Genomic DNA, 23,822 nt, shown 5'->3' with positions numbered 1-23,822 from the left:
AGTATGCTTCTAAAGTCATGAAATGCCATCGATCGGTGAGCTTGAATCCGCTCTACCCGATCGGATGACTGAGTCTCGAACTGAGTTTGGTTCCTGGATCATCGGGATCGTTTAGTAAATCCCAACGGTTGGTTCTGAAACTGCAGTGCCAGAATCGAGACCAGTCCTCTCTAACAGGTCAGAAGTTTCATTGATGGAGGCTTGTTTTGAACGTGATCAGAAAAGTTTATACGAGGTGCAGACGGTAGTGGTGCTCTCATGAGGCGTCAGACTGTTTGCCAATGGAAGAAAGTCGAATGTTCATCACGAGTTGTGGGTGTGATCGAATAAACTCAAGAACCTTCGGTAACGTTGGATGCCAATACTCGAGTACCCTAACCCATTACCCAATCTCTTTAAATGCACTCTTATTTGCAGTCTTAATGTCCTGGGTTCTGCGTCTGTCACCCAGGTTGTTGGTTGATGATACCTGTTAGTAATTTAAGGTAGTCGTGTCAGTGATGATCACGTGCAAACGAACTAGCATCTGGAGCAACTAACTTCAACTTTACCATTGAGGACAACTTTTTCCGTACGATACCAGACACAAATGTTTTTTTTCTTCTGCTTTTCCTGTGACTGGAAAATTGATGGTATGTTCAGTCCTCTCGTGGCTGAATGACTAAACAAGATCGTTCCCTGAGGCTGCCAAACTAGAGTTGTTCGATATCCTTCAATCTTGGCCAAATCCGGCGATCAGAGAGGACGGCCAGACCGGACCTCAGCCTTCTAGATTCTCATGGCATGGATCTTCTGGCAACGAAAAATGGATTAGAATCCAATTGTGGCTTTGCATAGCAAGGGCTAGTAGCGTTGAAGAGGCCTGTTGTGCAGATATGATCGACCAACACAACATCAGCAAGTGCTGAACCCACATAGCCACAGGTATGTTGGGCCAGAGCCACGATACCACTATTTGTGGTGTTTGTCCTCCATCGTGGATCCGATCGAAAGGCAAAGCTTTCTCGGGGTATTTGGAATACAACCTTGTGATAGATCCAGTTTTATCTGGTTTGGAGGATTGAGATCTCCCACAGGGATCAACTAGAATCTTCTCAAGATACCTTCACTTGGATGGTTCTGGAAGGTCGCTTTTGCTCCTGCTTTCTTCTTGTTAGACTCTACATGTTCTGTCACTCAAGGTTGACATGTCACGAGTTTATGGCAATTTGGGATCTGTATCAACATCATCATAGTCACAGGTGATATGAGTGTGTCATACCTCGGCCTCGCCTCGTTACTGACTCTTTAACTAGGACCTAGGACCTTATTGTACCTGCATCAGAAGCTGCAGGAACAGGCGGGAGAGCTACATTCCCCTAAACGCCTCCAAATCCATTCCGAGAGCCGACCACCATCGGTCACGTCTGGACCCTTGGCGTCCCCACGTGTATCAAGATTCACCTCCGAAAGTCTGTTACGTTCGAGTGATTGTCGTAAAATAGGCGTCCCACGCCCCTTCGTCTCTTACTCTGCCGACTAGACTTAAAAGATCAATCCACTATAAGGGACTCAACCCGTCCACTTCTCGATCCACGCCTGAAATAGCAATAGAGGAGCTTACCCAGTTGAGCTGTTTTGGATAGTCTCGTCCTCTTAGAACTGGCCAATTGATACTACCTTCAAGTTTGGCGTGTGCTAGGCGCTTAGTGGCGTCTGTCTACGACTCCTGCTTTGGGAAGGGTTGTTCTTGTTGTGCCACGAGCTCATCGGCGGCCACTGGCGTCTTTTGCATCATGATGTTATTCAGTAGATTTGTGGCATTTTGGATGGGCACGGGGCTTCCGGTTCCTGAGTCTATGTCTGACATGGCTGAGTTAGCTAAGTTGATTGAGAGGCGAGGAGATTTGCCTCGGTAGCCATGGAGCAATCGCAAAGGATAAATATCCTCGAAGCCCCCGTTCCTTAACCAGGCTTTCCTCATCATCCAACAGCAGCTTCTCAAGCAATCAACTTACTCTCACACTCTCTTCTTCGGATCGCATTCCTTCTTTTATTTGCCCTGGGGCCACCACTCTCTTTAAACATCAAGACTGCTTGCAACATCACTGAGGTACCGGATACCCGATCTCACTTACAACAACCTCGACAGTTATTTGCAACTCTCTATCCTCTCATTTGATAACAACAACAAAATCATGTTCTCTCTTAGAACCATTGTCGCTGGTGCGACTATCGCCTTGGCTGGCATGGCCCAGGCCACCCACATCGACTACCCACCTTGTCTTGACCCTTTTCAGCCCTATGTTTCATCTGGATGTTACATGGATGGTGTTGAGGGCCATATGGGTGGTGCACTCATCTACCGCTCCGGTCAGAACCAGTACAATATGACTGTCGAGAAGTGTGTTGCCGAGTGCAAGGGTAACGGCTTCCGGTATGCTGGTCTCAAGTACTATGGTGTTTGTTACTGCGGTTCCACCGTTGGTGGCATTCAGCTTCCTGATAGCCAGTGCAACTATCCCTGCACTGGTGATAAAACCGAAACTTGCGGTAGTGACAACGCCTTCTCCATCTGGCAGGATCCCACTTTCAAGCCCACCAACCTTGGAGGAGTTGTTACTCAACTCCAAGGAACTGTCCAGTCTATCGCCGGTTATAAGCCCAACGGTTGCTACACTGACAACTCCTCAAAGGGCCGCGCCCTGACATGGCCCATGGATATTGATGGTTCTCAGATGACCCCCACCAGTTGCTTGACTGCCTGCGCTGACCAGGGCTTCCCTTTCGCTGGTCTTGAATATGGTGGTGAATGCTACTGCGGTAACGTCCTGGCTAACGACACTGTCAAGGCAGATGTTGGTGACTGCAATGTTCCTTGCAACGGTGACAAGACCCTGCTCTGCGGTGGACCTAGTCGTTTGAGTGTCTATGTCGCTGAGGATCTGCTTTCTCTTCAGCCATGTGGCTGGAAGCCCAGCAACTCTGCCTCTGCCTCGGCTTCCGTTTCTCTCTGGTCATCTACCTCTACCACTTCCGCTACCACCTCAGATGTTGCTACTTCCAGCTCTTCAACCACTATTCCTGTCGTTAGCTCCGGATCGAGTGTCACCAGCTCTTCCACAACCTTGAGCACTTTGACTAGCACTACTGGAAATGGACAGTCTTCTACCACGGGTCAACCTTCTGGTCCTTCTGGCCCTTCTGGCCCCTCTGGTCCCTCTGGTCCTTCTTCCACCACCAACAAACCTCCGGGCCCCTCCAACCCTTCGTCCACCAACGGTAATGGCCAGTCTACCACCAACAAGCCTTCCACTACAACCACTACGTCCTGCAGCACCACTACTGGTCCTGCTATGTGTACTTCCACCGTTGTCGTGCCCAACACCTGCGAGTACAAGTGTGGTAACTGGTGTGCGCCGTCTGTCCCTGACTTCCAGGATCAAAACAGTTGCCAGACCGCCTACAACAACTGCGCCAAGAACATTGCTGCTTGCTTCCAGAACGCTGGCTGGCCCGGCGCTCTGAACTGCTTCGACTTCTCTAAGTGGTGTGATGGTGTTCAGGGCTATTGTGCTTCTTCCTGCTCCCGTGGTCGTAGCTGCAACAAGCTTGGCTGCATCAAGAACAACGCTCCCACTGGCGGAAACAGTGCCTCGACTACCACCAGCGTCTATCCCTGCGCCGTCACCAGCACTTCCACCATTTCTTCGGCTGCTATCACCTCTTGTGCTCCTCAGCCCACCAACATTTGCCAGCAGCCCAGCTCCAACATCTGGGGCTACGGTCCCGGCAACCCTGTCGGTGGTATTGAGCTGCCTCTTGTTGCCTGTAACGACTTGAAGAGCGACTTTTCTCAGAACCCTTTCAAGCTTTACACCAATACCAACTCCAATTCTTGCTCTTCTTATCGCCGCAACCAGCAGTCCAGCGCTTGTGCCGACGCCTGCAAGGCTCAGTACAACGCTTGTGTCGGTACATATGTCCAGAGCTGCAAGAAGCTTAACACTCGCAGTGATAACAGCAACTACTTCGACAAGCGATCTCACTCCCACTTCCACAAGCGCGCCCTCGAGAAGTCTGGCATTGAGCCTCGCTTCTTCAGCCTATTCGGTAACGACCAGTGGCAGAGCGCTCAGAATAAGTGCTCCATCCAGTATGCTGACTGTCTCTGGGAGAACGCCAATGTCAATTTCAGCAGCCGCTGCCAGAACTTCGGCACTGGTATGTAAGGGGCGTTCGCTCAGTGATCCGGAGTTTCGGAGATTGGTGGTCAAAAGCGGTGACGGTGTTTAGGTTCGAGCATAGGACGGGAGATCTGGGTTGTACTTTTCGGTCAGGTGTTTACTGTTTCCACATACACTCGCTTGGTTGTCGTTTTATTGATTAGACTATCGTTCGCTAAACAGAAGCTGCTTTGTTTTGATACGCCAACTCCTTATCTTCTCCTTACTTTGTGAGCTTGATTCTCAATCTCAGCAAAAGTATCATGTCTATGCTCTCCGTCCCATTGTCACAAGCTTTGAGAGGCTATATATTCAAATCTAGAGAATACTTTTGCAATAACTTGCTGGAGTGGATAAGTATCCTTAGGTTACAAGATACGCTGTCATAAGTAACTTATAGCACTCTGTTCTCTCGGCTTATAGCGTTGTGTAGAATATGAAAGGCTATTCAATATACCGTTTTACCAATACGGTATAGATATTCCCCCAAACCTGCGAAGCTCGGATTTCGTCTCTCTAGGGTAGGCGGTGACCATTTCTGAGGGCCGCTCAATCTTTGGTGTCATATTAATTGACAGAAACTGCACAATTGGAAACAAATGGGTTACACTATATGGCCTTACAAATAAGAAGGGCTTCTTGGTTGGCCAATATTTTCATCCCTTGTCGACATAATTTTTCCGAAAACTGTATGAATATTCAACCTCAGCTCCTAGTTAAAAGCCAGAGCATAATATAAACTGGCCTCAAATCAACCATCGACGTATTACTTCAAGATATGGCTTCACCCCACAGTTTTATAATATATAGTAATTTACATACTAAGTAATCATGAGAATAACCTTACCTAAGGTAAGTACCTCGCGTATATTCAACATGGAAGACACATGCACAGTGTAAAATATATATAAGAGAGAAATCGACACTGTACATATCACGCGTCAGACAAGGTAAAGAAAGGTAACCAAAAGCCAACAAACAAGCTATGAAGAACCTCCCTCACCTTGACCTTATAGCTCAAAAATATCAGCGACCTGAAAAAATCAAATATAATGGAGGAGATTCTAAATAAAGTGGCAGATTTGTTGTCAACTTTATCTCCAGCTCAATGGTGCCAGAGTTTCTTCACACTTTCTGCCGCTCTCATTTTAGCTCTACAGATTCTCCCTCAAGATGTTCGTAGGGCTATGATGGACTATGGTCCTCGAAGACCTAAAGACGGAAAGTCCAAGAGCAAGAAAGAAGACGACGAGAAGCAGGGCTTCGCGGTATTGAGATCATTCTTGAAAGATCTAACAGAATATGGACAAGTGCCTCACTCGTGGTTTATGCACTTCTACATCACCTCAGTATCTCTGTCAGGCTTCTGGGCTTGGCAATATTTAACGAGGGGATCGGTGTTGAGGAGCATTGCTACTTGGCAGGATAGGGCTGGCAGATCGTCGATGAGCCTAGAGCAAGTATATATCGCATGGCTGCTCATGGCGCTGCAGGGTTCAAGGCGGTTATATGAGAGTTTGTTTGTATTCAAGCCAGGCTCGTCACCCATGTGGTTCATTCATTGGGCGCTTGGTGTTGCATTCTATGCTGTTATAAGCCTCGCTGTCTGGATCGAGGGTTCCAGTACGCTACAAACCTGCCACAATTGGTCACTAGAGACACTGACAAGTCATAGGTGCAATTTTGTCATGTTGGGATTCTCCTAACCAGTTCCTTAATATCCCACGGAGGTTCCTATCGGCTGTCCTGTTCTACTCCGTTGCATACTTCAAGCAAAATCAATGCCACAGACATCTGGCCAGCCTCAAGAAGTACACAATTCCAACAGAAGGGTGGTTCAAATACCTCATCTGCCCCCACTATACTGCCGAGTGTATTCTGTATCTTGCAATTGCTTGGATCGCTGCGCCTCCAGGTGAGCTATTCAACAAGAGTATCCTGACTGCAGTGGCGTTTGTAGCCGTGAACCTGGGCGCTACGGCAAAGGGCACAAAAGCATGGTATGAGAACAAGTTCGGCTCAGACAAGGTAGCCGATCGATGGATCATGATCCCACCTGTCTACTAGCTTTCTCGTCACACCTGAATCTTTTATCGTTTGAGGAAAATACCGAGCTTGTTCGCGACTTTTGATACCTGAAGAACATCTCGATAAGTCAGGCTTGTGCGAGTTTGACGAATATTCCGGCCATTAGCGTATACACTTGGAGAACCGAGAAGATCCCAGTTGGCAACAGTTTCGGCACTCAAGTCAACATCCTCTTCGATATCAGCAATCCCATGGAGATAGTCGGTATACAGCTCGCCAGTTGTAATGAGTAAACTACGGGGTTCTTGGAGGATTCTCCAAGCAGGTTCGGGATCAAGAGCGCCGTCCTCCTTGATGCGATGCAGGTTCAGGCATAAGCTAGCTCCAAGGCTGACGGTGGCTACAACTGGCCAGTATGCCGCACCATCCTGTATAATATAAGTACGAAAGAGAAAATAGGGTGTATCACTTGATGAAAACTCAACTTATGTGGCATGATACCAATACCAGGTGGATACTCATTGATGAGGACATGATTCGGCTTCTTGTGAGGACTTCTTTCAAATATGTTCGCTGATGAGGAGTCCTGGAATGGCATGGAGAGTAGACGGGGTATGACTGGGTCTTGAAGCCAGAGAGGGAGGGGAGCTTCAAGGAGTTTGTTGTGGACGAGATCTGAAGGCCAGGTTTGAAGGCGCCGTTTTGTAAGCTGTTTCCACCTTGGTTTGGGAGCGCTTGATATCTAGAGATGGTTGAGTCATGATCGGCTATTGCTTGTATTGCTGAATACACACCTTGTCCAGAATGTTCTGTTCTTCTTGCTCGGTTATGAAGTTAGGAATATAGTACGCCGTCTGAGGTAGAGTGTTGATCCTGGCGTTTTCCAGCGATAAGACATCGTCTTTATCCGTGCTTGGTAAGGCAGAGCTTAACGAATCCATCACGGCCTTCTTGTGATTACAGCACGTAAAAGGTCAGACGCGATTCTTTGACTTTGATGAGCTGTGATTCCACACGTCGAGAGTTTGATGTTGTGCTAGGGCCAAGATCAGCGAGGGAGGGAATTGTTAGTGGTTGAAGTTGCTTGGAGTGTGCATCCAGGCAGAGACAGTGGGGATCCTGGTACAGTTAAATATGGGGCAAAGGGACTGATGAAACCAAGCCTAGCTTCAGTGAAGTCTCCATACACGGAACCTTGAATATCTGCGAATGATTGCTTGCCCAGAGCTATAGTGCAGCAGTCAGTTCCGAGCGAGTAAAATTATGAAGAGGGATTGAACATTATGCGCTACTGATTCCGCAAGCTAACATTATAAGTCTTTACTGGTAAGTCAATGGTATTGGATCAAGGTGTCATCTTGGAGTTCCTTGCCGCAGGGGGGATAAGCTAAGGTACCTAGACTACAATAGGTGTCTACCTTGGCTTCATTCAAGGTTGCCTTGACGGATAGTGGATGGTTAATTGCATGAAAAGTACCTAGGTACGGTGGCACAAGTACGGACACTGTCATAGGTACCATTGTCTTAACATGAGAGAACAATACCTGAGTTACTTCTTATTACACTGCGCACAGACTCAACATACAAGTCACACGGTCCAAAAGAAAAGCGCATCTCTTTTCTGTCCTGTTCAAATTAAATAAAGCCAGTCGTTTCTTTTTGGCTGTGCTAGTTCAGATTGCGGTCTGGGTGTTTATGTCTGGCCGGACAAGACTAAAAGACAGTACGAAATGGGGCTCAGCCAATCATGTTTCATCTTCGAGACCGGGAGCCTTGCTCGGGCATTTGCCATGGAGTTTCCAAATCCAATTCTTCCACTCTTCTCTTCCACTTCGCACTCATCCTCCCCGTCCCGTTTCAATCTCAATTTGGGTAAAACTAAAGGCCCGCTCAAAGACGTCGTGGTTCATCATCCTTCTCCCAAAACCACCATTACTACACTGTAACTATCCCCATAAACAGGCTTTCTGGCCAGACTTAGCCCAGGCTAGGTGCCTACAATTCATTATCGATCTCCCCTTCTAAATCAACGGATACCGAACTCAACTTCTACTGGACTTACCTAAACTCAACCTGGCTTAATCTAACCCACCTGAGCTGAGCCTCCACTCCCAATCCCAATTCTATCTCCAATCCGAAACCAACCACTCACTCACTCGCTCTCGCTCTCTCTCTTCCTCACCTTTACTCACCTACCATATTTATTGCTAAACGCCTCCGACCGCCCGATTTCTAGATACTCCAAATCGCTCCTCACGAATCAATCCTTCGCCTTTTCGCGTAGCCTTGTTTTTTCTTCTTCTTCTTTTTTTGCCCCCATATCGCCTCTGCTGATTGACTGCGCTCTCCTTCGCCTCTTTGGTTCTTGTCTTTCTCGCGCCCGACCGTTGCTTTTCCTCTTGGCTAAGTTCATAGGCATCACCGCCAGCGCGAGTTCATCGCCCCGTCAACTTCTGCCTATACCATCATCACCAGAATGGTGGTAGTCGCTAGTCGTCCTCGCAGGTAAATGTCATGGATGCGCAGAATGCTGCCCAGTCCGACCAGACGAGGCCTGCTGGCGACACACCTCAGCGGCCTGACTCGAAACCCGACACTTCAAAGTCGACTCCGCCTCCAGTAAACCCCAAGCCTTCTGAGCCCGTTGAGAAGGAGAAGGACAAGGAAAAGGACAAGGATAAAGACACACGACGGAATGCGAATTCTTCATCTGCTGTCGACCCAGATGCGTTGGAAGACCGCGATTCAGATGCCGAAACCATCGTATTGCCTGGCAAGGATGGCCATTCCCCTTCAAAGGCTCGGAAGGTGAGACAGGAAGACAGAAGCGACGGTGATGCCGATGGTGATGCCGATGGCGACGCACCCAAATCTTCAATCAAGGCTGCTGGTTATCGTCCAGAGCTTGAAAAGAGTTCATCGTCAATCCACGCTCGAGGTGACCCTGTCAAGAAGAAGCGCATTTCGTCGGCCCACATCGAACGCGAGAAGCTGTCACGGGGTAAAGATGCGGCTGCCTCTAGTGGCTTGAGCTCTGCACCAGCGTCTCCACCTCATCACCGGCAGCAGCAGCGTCGTCGATTTGCGGATGACACGCATTCATCTTCGGACTCTGAACAATCTCATCCCGGACCCGCCAAGTCCATTCGCGAGAAATTGAAATCCGGTGAAAACACGGCATCACATAAGCGCAAGAGTCTTAAAGTCGAGTCGGACGACGAAGGCGAGAGCCGCAAAGTCAGGCGGCAACGAACGACCAGCGCTAGCATCGATTCAGGTCGTCCGCAGAAGGAGCACAAGCCTCTCTCAGCAAAGTCACACCATGATTCACAGACCCGATCCATCTCACCACAGCCTCGATCTCACCGAAGGAGTGCATCCTCCCAGTTACCTGCCTACTCCTCCAACGGCCTCGGCCACAAGAAGAGGCGACTACCTCCTCCGTTGCACGCCACTGACTATCACTCTGACGACTCTTCAGCAAGTGGCAGTCCTCATCCTCGCAGTTCTAAATTACGTAACCTGGCAACGCCTGCTGCTGACACAAATGCCTCCCCTGCAAGGATGGCTCCTCATAAGAAGCATCTTGATGCCCACGGTCAGACATTACTCGCTCGCGCCTGTGCTCGAGGAGAGTACGAAGGGGCCAAGACACGTCTTACCGAGAGACCTGAGGATCTGAACGTAGCCGACTACGCGGGAAACACACCTCTTCAGATTGCAGCAATTAATGGATGCGAAGACATCGTCAAACTTCTGATCGACGCTGGATGCAATTTGGATTGTGTCAACTACGACAAGGACACACCACTTCTCGATGCGGTCGACAACGGTCATCTGGGCGTTGTCAAGTTATTACTAGACGCAGGCGTCAATCCTAGGAAGGCCAACGTGAACGGGGAAGAGCCAATCGATCGGGTGAGCGACGAAACAGATAACGCCGAGGAGATTCGAGCCGCACTCATGGCTGCAAGGAAGCGAGCAGGAGACCGGAGGCGCACATCAGAAGAACATCACTCACACCAAGATCAAGATACGAGGGACTCGCATGCGCCAGATAGCCCACGCCATTCCCCCGCTACAAATCCCGGAACAAGTCGAAGAACAGGAACTGTACGCGCAACAAAGACGAGAAACGATCTACTGTATATGCCTCTCGATGATAAGACACTTCGACAGGCTGCGGGGCGAGGCGACGAGGAAACTGTCGCACGCATCTTGCAGGTAAAGGAAGGATATAATGACCCCGCTGCTATGGTTGCCGCGGCTCGAGGTGGCCATGACTTAGTGATTCAGCTGCTCCTAGGCCTTGGAGGCGCCAATCCTGATCCTCGGCCTATTTTCAACGCTCAGCCCGAATTCGCTACGCCAATACTAGCAGCAATCGGGCAAGAGAATATCAAAGTCATAGAGTTACTTTTGGAACAAGCTGGATTCGATCCCACACGAAGGTACAGAGGAGAAACATACTACGAGATTGCCCGACACCGGGCAGGTCCAAACTGGAAGGAGGAGGAGCATATGCTGAAGAATGCCTACGACGAGTTTAAAAGGAGTGGAAAGAAGGCAAACTCTCGCCAGGAACAACAAGATGAAGCTTTGCGTGCCCGACGAGCAAAGGAGGAGGCCCGACAACATAAAAGGAGCCTCTCTAGTCCCGAGCCAAAGAAGAAGTCAACCACTTCCAAGCTTGCCAGCCCCAAAGAGAAACGAAGGTCCAACTCGATTGCAAACCAGGGAGATGAGGGTTCAAAGCGTGGCCCAGGACGACCTCGTAAAGATGACCCTGTACCGTCTATTAATATCTCAGATCGCGAACAATCCCCAACTATCTCTCAGAAACAGCTTAAAGCTAAACATGCCGATTCAGATGCTGCTGGTGTATCTTCGGAGGGAGAAACACATAAACCGAGGAGGAAGCTTGTGTCCAAGGGGGAGCTTCGAGGGGAACGAGAGCGGCAACGACGCGCCAGTATGGCTTCGAACGCTTCATCTTTCAAAGATCACCCAAGTAGCCCCCATGAATCGAGGCATGAGGAGTCAGGTGACAAACACGATAAACACGAAAAGAACAGGGTCGAGAAACTATCTGAAAAGTACCATGATCGTACCAAGGCTCTCAAAAGGGACGAATCCCGGGATCGCTTGTCGGTGTCTGGCGACGGGTCGACTAAGAGACATCGTGCCAGTATCACACCTGACCGACCCAGTAATGGTGACAAGGATGATAGCGAGGTTCCACCCAAGCGACGACGACTTGATAGCGAGACAAAGGAGAAACGGCCCAAACAAGCTTTATCATCTGACGAAAGACCTCGAAAATCCAGCAATTTTCAAGACTCTTCCAAATCATCCTCAAAACCCAGTCGTAAAAAGTACGACGAGGAGAAACGTGATAGGCGTGCCGACTCCCACCGTGCAGACACCGACCGAGCCAGTAGTGTCGAAAAACAGATTCATGTCAAGTCAGAAGAGACTGACGTGGAGATGAAAGATGCCGATTCTATCAAGGCCGTGTCCGAGTCGGAACTGCAAGCGGCTCGAGCTAAGGAAGTCGAACAAGAGAAACAAAAGCAAGCTGATGAGGAAGCCAAGAAGAAGGATGAGCTTCGGAAGAAGCATGAAGCACGCAAGAAAGAAGAAGAACGTAAGCGGGCTGAGGCTGAGGCCTTGAGGAAACGTGAAGAGGAAGAGGAAAAGAAGCGAAAGGAGGAGGCTGCCGAAGAGGAGAGACTACAAAAGGAATTAGAGGAGCGTGAAGCCGAGCGCAAACGCAAGGAGGAAGAGGAACGCCAGCGACGAGAGGAGGAGGAGAAGAGGAAGAAGCAACAGCGCGAAGCCGAGGAGAAGGCGCGTCGAGAAGAGGCAGAAAAGCAACGCATCGAAGAAGAGCGAAAGAAGAAGGAGGAAGAGGAGCAGAAACAACGAGAGGAAGAGGAGAGGCTGCACCGTGAGCAACTCGAGCGAGAAGCGGCCGAGGAAGCTCGCCGTCTACGCGAGGAAGAAGAGCGCAAAGAACGTGAGCGACGAGAACGTGCGCATCGTGAGGATATGGAACGCAAGCGAGCGGCACGTGAAGCGGAACAGCGACGATTCCGTGAGGAGCAAGAACGCATTCGCCTCGATAAACTGCCTCCCCTCCTACGGTGGCTCGACACATGTCCAAACCCCAAGCTTCCGGTCCTTGCCGAGAAATTCAAGCGGATTCAAGGCTGCCGATACGACACAATTCGACACGAAGCCAACGGCACACCCGAGGGTCGTGAGCAGTGGGTACTTAACACACATGCAGCTCTCCTTCTCGGCGAGAAGGATCTCGATCTCTCTCGGTGTAAGTCCATTAATCAAACTTATTGAGGTAGCCACTGATTGTTTTCTGTAGATACTGCATGGGAACGGGCCCCTGTAACCGAACTAGCAAAGTTGTCTTTGTGGCGCGTTGAATGGCGTCTTTACTCTCTTCTCGATGACAAGCTTTGGGATCTCGGTCGACAACTACCCGAATATTACGGTGACGAGGATCCCGTCGAATTGAGTTATGGGACAAAGCAACGACTAAAAGCAGAGGCTTGGGAGAAATTCCTCAATATGGACATGTTCTTTGTTAAGGTGACTATCAGCCACTCAAATATGCAAAAATGCGAAAAGCTAACATGGTACAGGTGTCGGATCTTATGTATACTGTCCCCCACATACCACATCTTCGTCATATTCGTCTCGAAGTCGAATACCGGGAACTTCTGGAGACAGAAGCACAAAGCAGGGGATGGGGAACATGTCAGAAGTGGAAGCAGGATCCGGATTCTGCTCGGTACAACAGACTTGCTCCACGATGCAAGTACTATCACAATGGCGCTTTCGTTGGCGAGGATAAACCCCAACTCGCACAAACAAGCAGTACACCTTTCCTCGACAAGAAAGTTCCTCGACGGGGACTGGTGCAAGTGTTGCCAGACGACCCAGATTATACTAGAATATGCCTAGAACAAGGTCTAGAGCATCTCATCAACGGCCACCTCAGCCCGCCTGTTGTCAATGGCATTCATTCATCACCAATGAGCCAGAAATCAATGACATCGGTAGGACCCCCTATGAATGGGATGATCAAAGCTTTGACGCCTGGTTCAACTTCAGAAAGCTTGACGATATCGAATGCTGGGCACGAGACTCTCGTAAACGGCATCAATGGGAACACAAACGGAAACCCAGCCCACTGACAGTTAATGTCTCCAACAAGCAGCTGAACATACTTTGTTACATTATTGCGCCGAGTTTTCTTTGTTAGCATAATGACCATGGGTGGCGCAGATACAGTGTAGGGTTATGGCATGGATTGTCACTTTCCTCATGAGCATTGGATCGGAATACTATACAGGCCTATTGCACGAAGAGTTGGCCGGCGGTCGGTTGGATGAATGTCTTTGAAAGATTAGCAAATGACGTTGGGAGATGCGCAAGGAGTATTGCGCTGTTGCTGTTATGAATGAAGCATGACTGATATCTTTATAGAGAAGCAAGGGGAGGGATATTCGGGGTAAAGTCTTGAATTGTCCTGTTGGTAGACAGACTCTGGTCACTGCATTTGACAGGCTGTAATCAACAATCAACAAAACCTTTTTAAAAACACCAAAGACCATCTTTTTGTGAGAAGAGTGCCGATTAATTAATTAATTCCATGCCCTCGAAACCTAGGTGGGTGATACGGTACTGACTTGAGCGTTCAACGTATTGCAATGGTGGAATCTGATTGGCTGTAAGAGAGCCAAACTGGCTGACGTAGGTGTGGAGCAAGTTTTTCTGTCGTGCCCCGCCATTTTCAACTTTCTTTGCAATTTATCACCAAAAGTGCTTTTACCAGTACACCACGAATTGGGCCACGAACCCAAGATCTAAGGCCAGACAACAACCGAACATCGACTCGAGACAGCTTCTGCAACCGCAACCGCAACCGCAACCGTAACCATGGCGACTACAGTGGACAAGGTATGTTGCTTTCCCACCAAAAAGACCATGTCTGCCACGATTTGGCTAACCCCGGTTCCCCTACCAGATCAAAGATATTGAGGCCGAAGTACGTGATATTCCAATCGAACCCTTCCCTAAACGATGCTATGGGAGAAGATAATTGTCAAAAACCCACGATGGGGGACTCTGTATCGTATAGATAGCCGGGATCAGCTCTGACTTGTGTAACCAGATGGCCAAAACCCAGAAGAACAAGGCGACTTCGTACCATTTGGGTCAGCTTAAGGCCAAGCTGGCCAAGCTCAAGCGCGAACTGTTGACTCCCAGCGGCGGAGGTGGTGGCGGAGGTGCTGGTTTCGATGTGGCCAGAACAGGCGTAGCCAGTATTGGCTTCATCGGCTTCCCTTCGGTGGGCAAGAGTACACTCATGAGCAGACTCACAGGCCAACATTCGGAGGCTGCCGCCTACGAATTCACCACCTTGACCTCTGTGCCTGGTCAAGTTGTCTATAACGGTTAGTCGTTTGTGATATCCTCCCCCCTCGCCTTCTCCATCTCCACCTCCACTTCGATCAACGGATGCGGTGCGGTGCGGCGCGGCTATTTTCTTGTTCTCGGCTTGATGCCCAATCTCCAATTCCACCACCACCACCACCACCATCATCAGAAGGCGGCTCCTTTGTGCGTCAAAAAGTGTGGCTGACATGGATTTCTCCAGGTGCCCCCTTGCAGATTATTGACCTTCCCGGTATCATTGAGGGTGCCAAGGATGGTCGAGGTCGAGGTCGACAAGTCATCGCCGTCGCTAAGACATGCCATCTGATCTTCATTGTGCTGGATGTCAATAAGCCTCTGACGGATAAGCGGGTGATTGAGGCGGAACTCGAGGGTTTCGGAATCCGCATCAATAAGGAACCCCCCAACATCACCTTCAGGAAGAAGGACAAGGGTGGCCTCAATATCACCAGCACCGTACCCCTGACACATATCGACCACGGCGAGATTAAGGCTGTCATGAGCGAATATCGCATCAATTCTGCGGACATTACAATCCGGTGTGACGCTACTGTTGATGACCTGATCGACGTTCTTGAGGCAAAGAGCAGAAGGTAAGGCTGAAGTATAGAAGTGTGGCAAACACAGCTGCTTCTAAAGTCGAGATAAGTTTAGTTTGCTAACGATCCAACTCAACAGTTATATTCCAGTTGTTTACTGCCTGAACAAGATTGATTCCATTAGCATTGAGGAGCTTGACCTTCTCTATCGAATTCCCAATGCTGTCCCCATCAGTTCCGAGCACGGATGGAACATTGATGAGCTGATGGAGGCCATGTGGGACAAGCTAAACCTTGTCCGCGTGTACACAAAGCCCAAGGGCAAGCAGCCTGATTACTCTCAGCCTGTCGTGCTCCGATCTACGCGCTGCACTGTTGAAGATTTTGTAAGTCAGATCAGTCTCATGTGGCGGGGGCCCTTTTGGCCGTCCCCTGCGGAGCCTCACGTCCAAAGTCCAGATTAGGAATCCTGGATTGCTAATCGAGCGTCCAAATAGTGTAACGCCATTCACCGAAGCATTACGGAAGTGTTCAAGACGGCCATTGTTTATGGCAAGTCAGTCAAGCATCAGCCTCAGCGTGTTGGCCTGGCTCACGAACTGTGTGATGAGGATGTTGGTAGGTTACCCCCGGAGTCTCCGACAACGACCCTCTACCCCGGCAGCAGCCTAAAGACAGATTGAGAATGGGGGAGACAAGTACTTAATTAGGCCGCAGTGAGCTTGATCTACCCGATGCAGTCGGGATCTTGCTTCGTTGATGAGCCAGGGCGCCCATGATCCCAGTCTCAGTCTGATCTGTTGCACCAAGGCGGCTAGGGTTGCGTTGTACCAAGCTCATAGCAACGCTAACCATTGTAACAGTAACCATTGTCAAGCGATGAAGAGAAACCTTGGAGAGATTGAAGGGGATGATCCCGCGGCAACGCCAGAGGCTTGGTGAGCGAGCGAGACATCGCCAGATAGCTTGGACCGCCGCTTCGCATCAGATTGTAACTGCAGCCATGCCACCCACCTACCAGTTTGCGACTCTGGTTTAGCTCCGAGTGGCTGACGGAGAGAGAGGAGGAAACTTCACTGACCAGGGGAGCACTGAGTGGGATGGATGGGATGCTGATTACTACTACGATAACAACAACAGCAGCAGTAGCAGCACAATGTTCAATATGAACAGGGCTGACAATGGATGCACGGCTACGAGCGCGTCTGGTTGACAAGAAGTATCGACTTGGCTTGACCAGGCACGATAATGATCGGCACAATAGTTTCCGGGGAAAGTCAGAAGTGGCGTGCACACTCACAGGGTAGGCTGATGGGTCTTGAGCAGGGGGGAGAAAATTTTGGGTCAACGGCAGACGACGATGAGCAAGGAAGGGCGAAATTTAAGATGAAGATGGGGAGCAACACGGAACGGAGTAACTACGGACGTGGATGTTATACGAAAGCTATGCCCGGGTTAGTTTTCCGGGATGAAAGAAAAAGCAACGTTGGGTATCGCGCAAGCAGGAGTAAGCTCGGCAGTTACTATCGTTGGCTATTCTGTACGTAGGGAGTTATAATCGGTTTGCTCGAAAGATGAAACAAAATGAATGATTCTCGATGATAAAAGTGCAGTCAGTCATCATCAATTGATGGATGGTTACAACACCTTGGCGCGTTGCCATTCACCCAGGCGGCTGAAATGCACAAAGGCTTGACCAAGCGGAGATATTTCCAAGAACAAACCCGAGCAAGGTTTTTGATACCGATTGTCGTAACATGAGAGAGCTGACAGATAATAAATCAGCACTTCCCCTGAGGGCGAGACTCAGCCGAATTGAAAGCTATTGTTACAGCAGCAACAGGTCAATTGACGGGTATAATTGCGGTAACGGTGACATTCAGATGGACAAAACGCCACCATCTGATGTCAACGAGCAGAAGCAGAGCGGGAATGGGATGCAGTTGGGAGTGGTTCGACCTGCATAGCCGAGGGCCTCTTGATCTGCGGCCGGATTGCCCAGCAGAAGCGTGGGATATGCAGCTACAGATGCAGACGCAGACGCAGACGCAGACGCAGGGGTTTGAGGCCTACGAATCAGGTTATGCGTAGATTCTTTCACGGCGCTTAAAGTCGAGACGGGAGACGAGACAGAAAGAAAAAGAGTTAAAAAGCGGTTGACTATTAGGGCATTTCTAGGAGATTGTCCGTCTTTATCGAGACAAGTGAAACAGACCATCAGTTGCCAAGGCGATTAGCTGTACCTGAACCAGCCAAGGTAGGGTACCTAGTAGCTACTAAAGGTGCTTACAGAATGAGAGAGAGACAGAGACAGAGAGAGAGAGAGGAGGAGGTATGGAGTAGCATCAGAGGGATAGGGCACTAAGGTAAATTCATGTACTGTACACCTACACCTACACCTACCTACAGTAGAGCATCAAACATGCGCTCCGTTCCGTCCACACCCCAGCTAGCTTACTTCTTACTGATTAAGGGAACTTAGTGCTGCACCCGACCCTTACTCTTAGCCTTTCTTGATGGCGGCGGTAAGAGACGATTCGTGAAAGGCGGAGAGCTCAAGCCTCTTTGGCGAGAAAAACGTCCCGAAGCCCACACCAGGCTTAAACAAGGTTAGTGGGGAGCAAAGGGCCAGGGGGAGTTGAGCAGTCCGTACTCTGTAAACCAACAGTCAGTCTCTAGTCTCTTCCTAGGTCATCTCCACAATAAACTAAGGTAAGGTAGGTTCTTAAGGTTGGTGATGAGGTACCTAAGCTAAGGTAGTGCACTAGAAAGTCACACCCATAACAACATCACCAGCAGCAGGTAGAGTGGCTGCAGAACAGGGGAAATCCTTAAACTTGTTTTCTTTTCTTCTTTAAAATCCTTTTTTTTATGAGATTCAAGGTTTATGGGCCATATTTACCCCACAAGTGTCTGTGTCTATCAATTTTCATTCAATAAAATATGTAGTGAGTCCGCGTAGGTAGGTATACTGAACAGGCACAGCCTGCTGCGGATACATAAGTAACAGCTCAGGCAGTTGGCTGTTCGCAGCAGCAAGCTCAACAAATCCCAGATAAGGTTGAACCCGCTATAAAAGCACAACATTAAGTCTACTAGTTACCTGCGGCATCACTACACGTGAAAGAATTATAAGCATCATCATGTGCAGAACAACTGCAGTGTTGATGAGATCTCAATCCAAGCACAAGGGGTAGTTGGCGCCTAGGAAGAGTCCATTCATCCTCAACCAACAACATGAACAAGGAACACCCCTGAGAGAGCATCAATTGATTGATTGATTGACTGACTGAATAAAAGACCCCTGACAGCGCCTGGCTAGCAAACATTGGACCAAACACTATGCGAGGCACACGATTAATATCGATATCAAAGCAGAGAATTGCAGAGCGATTGGTTGGTTTCGGCCACTTATACGCGAGTTTCTACACCGGGCGTTCAGTATGTACATGGCAATGGATGCTAAGTTAGCGCACCGGCATGATACTTCTGTCATGAGATGAGATGAGATGAGACGAGACTGCGTGAGTAGGTATACATCGTGCCTAGGTAACCTAGTAGATCTCTCCCGAGCGGCCGCGATCCTTTCTCGTCATCATCTTCCCACTTGGAAGGCCTCGTTTTTTCTCTGTGTGTGTTTTGTCTGCTTACGGTCAAGCTTGGCTGCTTTATACAGGGGCACCTGGAGCTCAGGATATCCCGGTGAGTCCAGATCGATGTGGGCATATGAAGTAGGTAGGTAGGCAGGTCGTACCTGCCTTGATTATTCATTCAGGTACCTTTGCAAGTGCCGTCGTTGCAAGCTCCTTCAATTCCTCATCAGACTTCAAACTCGATATCAAGGCATGGGAGTAGGTATATTACCTTGCCTTGACTACATACACATTGACCTGGGCTAGAAGCAGACAGGATATCAGCTGTATCCTCCTTTCTGTCTAGCTGCATCATTGACTCACTCCTGTCTTCTATCACTCTGTCAAAGTCAACCTCAAAACAAACATATGCTGGACACCATCAGATTACATTCGGCCTACCTATGTACTAAAGCCCGGCGCCAGGGATCTTGATCAAACTGGCCAACTGGAACAACACCCGGAAGACGACGGATTGGACCGTCTATGGCGCGCCACAGCTTCTCCCCCCTCCTTCACTAGGTACCTACTGTACTCCGTACCTCTCTGCATCTTCCTCTGCCCGCTCATCATCCATGCATTCATCTGTCGCATTGCATTGCAGCTCTGATCAGGATCAACAACCAGGGACAGACGAACATTGATTCAGTAGAATAGGTACGGACACCTTTGCTGCCCAATGACAAAATATCTGGGGCAAGCTTATAATGGTGGCCGTATCTGCATGTCCATTGATTGAACCCTCCGGAGATTGCGCTAACCGTCCCCATCAGGATCCAGCCAAGACGTTGATCCCTCATCCCGACTCTGTTGCTTGGATACGAAAGTTGAAGAAATGAGAATGCTACTCAAGCAATCACCATCCCTCTCACAACTTACCATCAGTCGCTCAGAAAAGCAGGACCATGACAAAAGACCGTAACGTGGACAAGGGAACGTACTCCAGTGCCATGGATGCCAGACATGGATGCTGATGGGATGGACTAGGGGCGGAATGGTAACTGGCCATGCTATGGGCGGCAGGCGGCGGCTGTCAAACTGGCTCCAGAAAGGGCCGTCCCACTAGCCTGCCTCTGTCCTTGACCTGTCCTGTCCATACCTAGTGCCTGGCAAGCCCCGGTTCGACCTTGCTCAGAGTAGCGGTCGATCTTCGTCTTTCATCCACAGTGAAGCCATGGCAAAACAACGCGACGCATCAAAATGCTACTGGGCACCGTGCCATGGCACCTTCAGTCCATCTATGTATGTCCTTCAAGATATAGGATAGGATGGCATGGCTGGGAATTTTTGACCCACCGACATTCCAGTTGCGGCATCCCGAGCACAATGTCATCATGGTGCCGAATAAGGTGTGAGCGAGGAAGGGGGTTTGATACTGGTGGTAGAGGTAGTCTTCATTCGACATGGTTGCTCATCCGCATAAAGCGAACAAGACACACGAAACTATCAGCGATATGAACTAAACTACAATCGATAAGATCAAACAGAAAGGAGCATCGTGAACTGGGCTCACAATCAACATTGCAACTGGTCAGGATGAGATCAACATGCATCTGACATCTTTTTGTCGGCTCCATCACACACCTGATACGTCAAGATGAAAAAGAAGGAAGGAAAAATTCAACGTCAGGTGGGCCACGTGCGCCGGTTTGTTACAGTGAGATAGCCAGCACGAATTCTCGCTTCTTCCTCCTGGTTTGGACTGGACTCGCAAGTTTACATTGTGCCATGTCTCCACGGCGGCCACGATATTTGTCTGCACTAGACCTTGATCCATAAGCCATGCCGCCCAATGGCTTCGGCCTAAGGGCTTGGAAGAGCAAGCAGATGGAAAAGACAAGGGTGCTTGAATGAAGCTTCGGGCCCATGTCTCGTCGTTAGCGATGAGGACCCTTAGGATCCTGAGGCACCTGCTTTATTACACAAGTTATGGCTGTGCCATCCTGGGACCACGAGGCAAGCAAGCAAGGCAAGGCGAGGAGAGGCGAGAGGCAAGGGAGAGAGCCATGGGCTAGGGCATGAGATGAGGAACAAGGCTGAGCGAATCAAACAACCAAAGCCTTGTTCATCAGTCCCCTCCCTTCTCACTCACCCCATCTCCGCCCCGTCTTCTCTTTGAGACAGTCTGAGCTCCCGGATCTCGCTTTCCGGTCGGGCTTTGACCTTGAAGTGCTCCGTGTATCAGAGCTACAAGCTCGGGAAGGCAAGAAGAGCGTGCATCAGTCTCTCTGAGAGAAAGAGATGAGGCCGCGGGCTGATCCGTTCGAGGCTGAAGCTGAACGATTGTTGTGTTTCGGGCTAATAAGCTGAATTGGTATCCTCGCTGCCACCCATGCCTCGGTGTCATTTTCACTCTTCATCGATGGAGCAGACCCCAAAGTTAATGTCAACCCGCTCATGTCGGCGATAATCATCCTTGGTCATTGGAATTACCTTTACATCAATCAAGCACAAGGGTCATCATAGACCCCTGCTCTCGAGTGGCCGGGCATGCCGCTGCAATTGCATTTTGCTGCATGCTCTGTATCTAATCCGTGTCCCGTCAGTCGATCTTACTTTGTGCCATTTCGATTCCTTGTTATCTCTGTCCTGTCTGGGTCTGAATATTATACTAGAACCAGCATGTTAATATTACGATTCAGAGCTTGGGCTCCCAAGCCTGGCCTGACCAGGTTTCGTCTGGGGGGGATCAGTTCTAACAGGTAACCAACTGTCGAAGTGGACTCCTTTCGGGAGAAAGGTCTGACCTATTACAACTCTCTCTCAACCTGCTCCAGTTTAAACCGAGCTTAGTTAGCCACTTCCCATCAAAGTGCATGGATTTTGGCGCGCCGCGCTTTCTAGATTAGACAGAGATGCCCTATGAAAGCTGCAAGTCGATGGTTTTCAGATGGACTATCCCTCTAGCTCGGGCGCGACATTTTCTTCCTTCTCCTCTTTACAGCACCCGGCAGTGGACACTGATACGGGACGCCCCATATTCTGACCTCATCCTCACGAGCTCTGAGCCCTCCCATTGCTCAACCTTCACGAGGGCATGGCCAATCTTCTACTACGCAACTTAGCAGGAGCGGGATAAGAGGGTGAAATGGGCTGACAGGTCTGAAAACAAAACCAACCCTTCCGGAAAGGTAGAGTCAACAGTAAAGGGAGGGGGATACGAGGAAACCCTATTACCTTCAGAGGAAAGGCATGACCAGAGAAGACTTCCCTGGTCTTATCCCACGGCCCATTATGCTTTGCTGGTTGCTTCTTCCGCTTCCCGTTCCGTTGATCAGAAGCTTGTGTCTACATACGTATGGGAATTGGTTTGATTGAAAAACCTTTCCTGAGACAGTCTTCACCTATCAGATGGCTGCGGGCCAAGGCTTTTGTGCCTACCCACGTCTTCTTTCAACAACTGACAACTCTCTTGCTTTTCCCGGCCTGGCGATGACCTGGCCAGGATCAACGACGAGAAGAAGAGTCGGCTGAGAGCTCCATAGTACTGTACCCTAGCTCACCGGTCTATCCCCGAACCCGAAAGCGTCCATCCCATTACCTCGAAGGTCTGTTGTCTGCCAATTTCACATTATGAATAATCTGCTGCGCTTGTTGGCGGGTGAGTATGTGTCTGTGTGTGAGCCTCTTTCTTGCCTACACGCGTGAGGTCTCCCGTTGAGCGTTCAACGTCCTGGCATACACGGTTTGAGCCACTCTCCGTCTTTATCAGCTTCATCCACACCCAAATGCACATGTACTGTACACACACTTGGACGGCGTCTTCAGAATTCATCAGTTGTCTACTCTGTACATACAGCTTTCTGGCTTTTACCCACTACCCTCCCACACACACCACTCCTTGATCGCTCGCAGTTACAGGAGACACCCCTCCCCCCCTTGTGAAGGAAAACCCCCCACACCCTCGTCGTCGGTATTCCTCGTGCGTTCTGCATACATATGTATGTATGTATATGGAGAAGGTCGGCCTCCGGGGTCTCATCTTTACATATGTAGCGATGCGAATGGCTTTAGTCTAGGTCTCGCTTGTTCGCACTACACTATCCTGCACTACACATCTTGAAAACGATATACTCCTAACGGCCTGGCCTCGTGTTGGAACGTCCGCCTCAAGTTTTGCGGTCCACCATCAAAACTCTGTCTTGAGATTGCCGTCCGGATCGAGCTACTGGCGGTCCTTTCTAGGCATCGTTACGGCTCGCTGCCCTGTGGCTTCCTCATCCGCCGGCCCACCCTCCACCGACTCAATCCGTTCTTGTCTCGCCTTTGTACATTGATTGCCCTGCCGCGTTTATGCTGAGTCGGTTCTGCTGTCTCCGCAATCTCCACGAGCTCAGCGAAGAAAAAGCAAGTAAAAGAAACTTCCCGCCGTGTCTCACTTTGGTGTGCTTGCGTGTTGAAAGACAAGCCGTTTCCTGTCGGAGAAAAAAGAGGGCTCACAAACAAACACCCGGTTCCAAGTACAGAAGTTGAGGTCAACTTTCTGCGACCTGACGAGTTCTAAACTCCACTACGCCGTCGTTAAGGCTGAATCTGCTGAGGGTTTGAGTGCTTGCGTTGTTCGTGTGCTTCGTTGGGCTGTGCAAAAGGTTTGCTGCAATATAATCAACTCTTGTCTAACACGGAACAATTTGCCCTGAGCTGGAACTGGAGGGACCGACGGTAAACGTGGATTCAATTCACTTTTGCACTTTTAGGAACCAATTCGGGCAATACGATGCATCTCTTCATCGACTGGTGTCAAATGTGAGCAACATCACACCAAGTCTTTTTGTTCCCTCCAACACTGCTTCCAGCTCCCAGGAATTCGGCACCAATCGTTCGCCTCTTGTTCCCCGAGAATTCTTGCAGACGAGATTGTTGGATCTGTCAGTATATCAAACGGCTTAAAAGCCTCCTTTCCCCTATCCGGTGCCAGCTAGGCAGCACATACAACA

General features: G+C 49.6%; 5 protein-coding genes across 5 annotated transcripts; 4 read left to right on the top strand and 1 right to left on the bottom strand.

Annotated features, from left to right (window-relative positions):
- Positions 1-2,177: 2,177 nt before the first annotated feature.
- Positions 2,178-4,211, top strand: FPRO_04997 (uncharacterized protein; the record flags this gene model as incomplete). Its single annotated transcript, XM_031230567.1, has 1 exon — positions 2,178-4,211. The coding sequence occupies one exon, from the start codon at positions 2,178-2,180 to the stop codon at positions 4,209-4,211; it is 2,034 nt and encodes a 677-aa protein (XP_031080691.1).
- Positions 4,212-5,257: 1,046 nt separating this feature from the next.
- Positions 5,258-6,272, top strand: FPRO_04996 (uncharacterized protein; the record flags this gene model as incomplete). The annotated part of the gene is made up of 2 exons (XM_031230566.1): positions 5,258-5,828; positions 5,881-6,272. 2 exons carry the CDS (start codon positions 5,258-5,260, stop codon positions 6,270-6,272), a joined length of 963 nt encoding a protein of 320 aa, XP_031080690.1.
- A 23-nt stretch (positions 6,273-6,295) lies between these two features.
- Positions 6,296-7,174, bottom strand: FPRO_04995 (uncharacterized protein; the record flags this gene model as incomplete). Its single annotated transcript, XM_031230565.1, has 3 exons — positions 6,296-6,661; positions 6,703-6,975; positions 7,028-7,174. 3 exons carry the CDS (start codon positions 7,172-7,174, stop codon positions 6,296-6,298), a joined length of 786 nt encoding a protein of 261 aa, XP_031080689.1.
- A 1,573-nt stretch (positions 7,175-8,747) lies between these two features.
- FPRO_04994 (uncharacterized protein) lies at positions 8,748-13,450 on the top strand (the record flags this gene model as incomplete). Its single annotated transcript, XM_031230564.1, has 3 exons — positions 8,748-12,564; positions 12,616-12,842; positions 12,896-13,450. 3 exons carry the CDS (start codon positions 8,748-8,750, stop codon positions 13,448-13,450), a joined length of 4,599 nt encoding a protein of 1,532 aa, XP_031080688.1.
- Positions 13,451-14,195: 745 nt separating this feature from the next.
- On the top strand, positions 14,196-15,936 carry FPRO_04993 (putative developmentally regulated GTP-binding protein; the record flags this gene model as incomplete). Its single annotated transcript, XM_031230563.1, has 6 exons — positions 14,196-14,216; positions 14,284-14,304; positions 14,431-14,713; positions 14,917-15,307; positions 15,393-15,639; positions 15,751-15,936. 6 exons carry the CDS (start codon positions 14,196-14,198, stop codon positions 15,934-15,936), a joined length of 1,149 nt encoding a protein of 382 aa, XP_031080687.1.
- Between the last annotated feature and the right edge of the window lie 7,886 nt (positions 15,937-23,822).

The sequence above is a fragment of the Fusarium proliferatum genome, assembly GCF_900067095.1.
Source record: "Fusarium proliferatum ET1 genome assembly, contig: FPRO_scaffold004, whole genome shotgun sequence".
Classification (NCBI taxonomy): Eukaryota; Fungi; Ascomycota; class Sordariomycetes; order Hypocreales; family Nectriaceae; genus Fusarium; species Fusarium proliferatum.
Note: the sequence above shows the minus strand (reverse complement) of the source record. Positions and strands in the feature narration are given on the sequence as shown.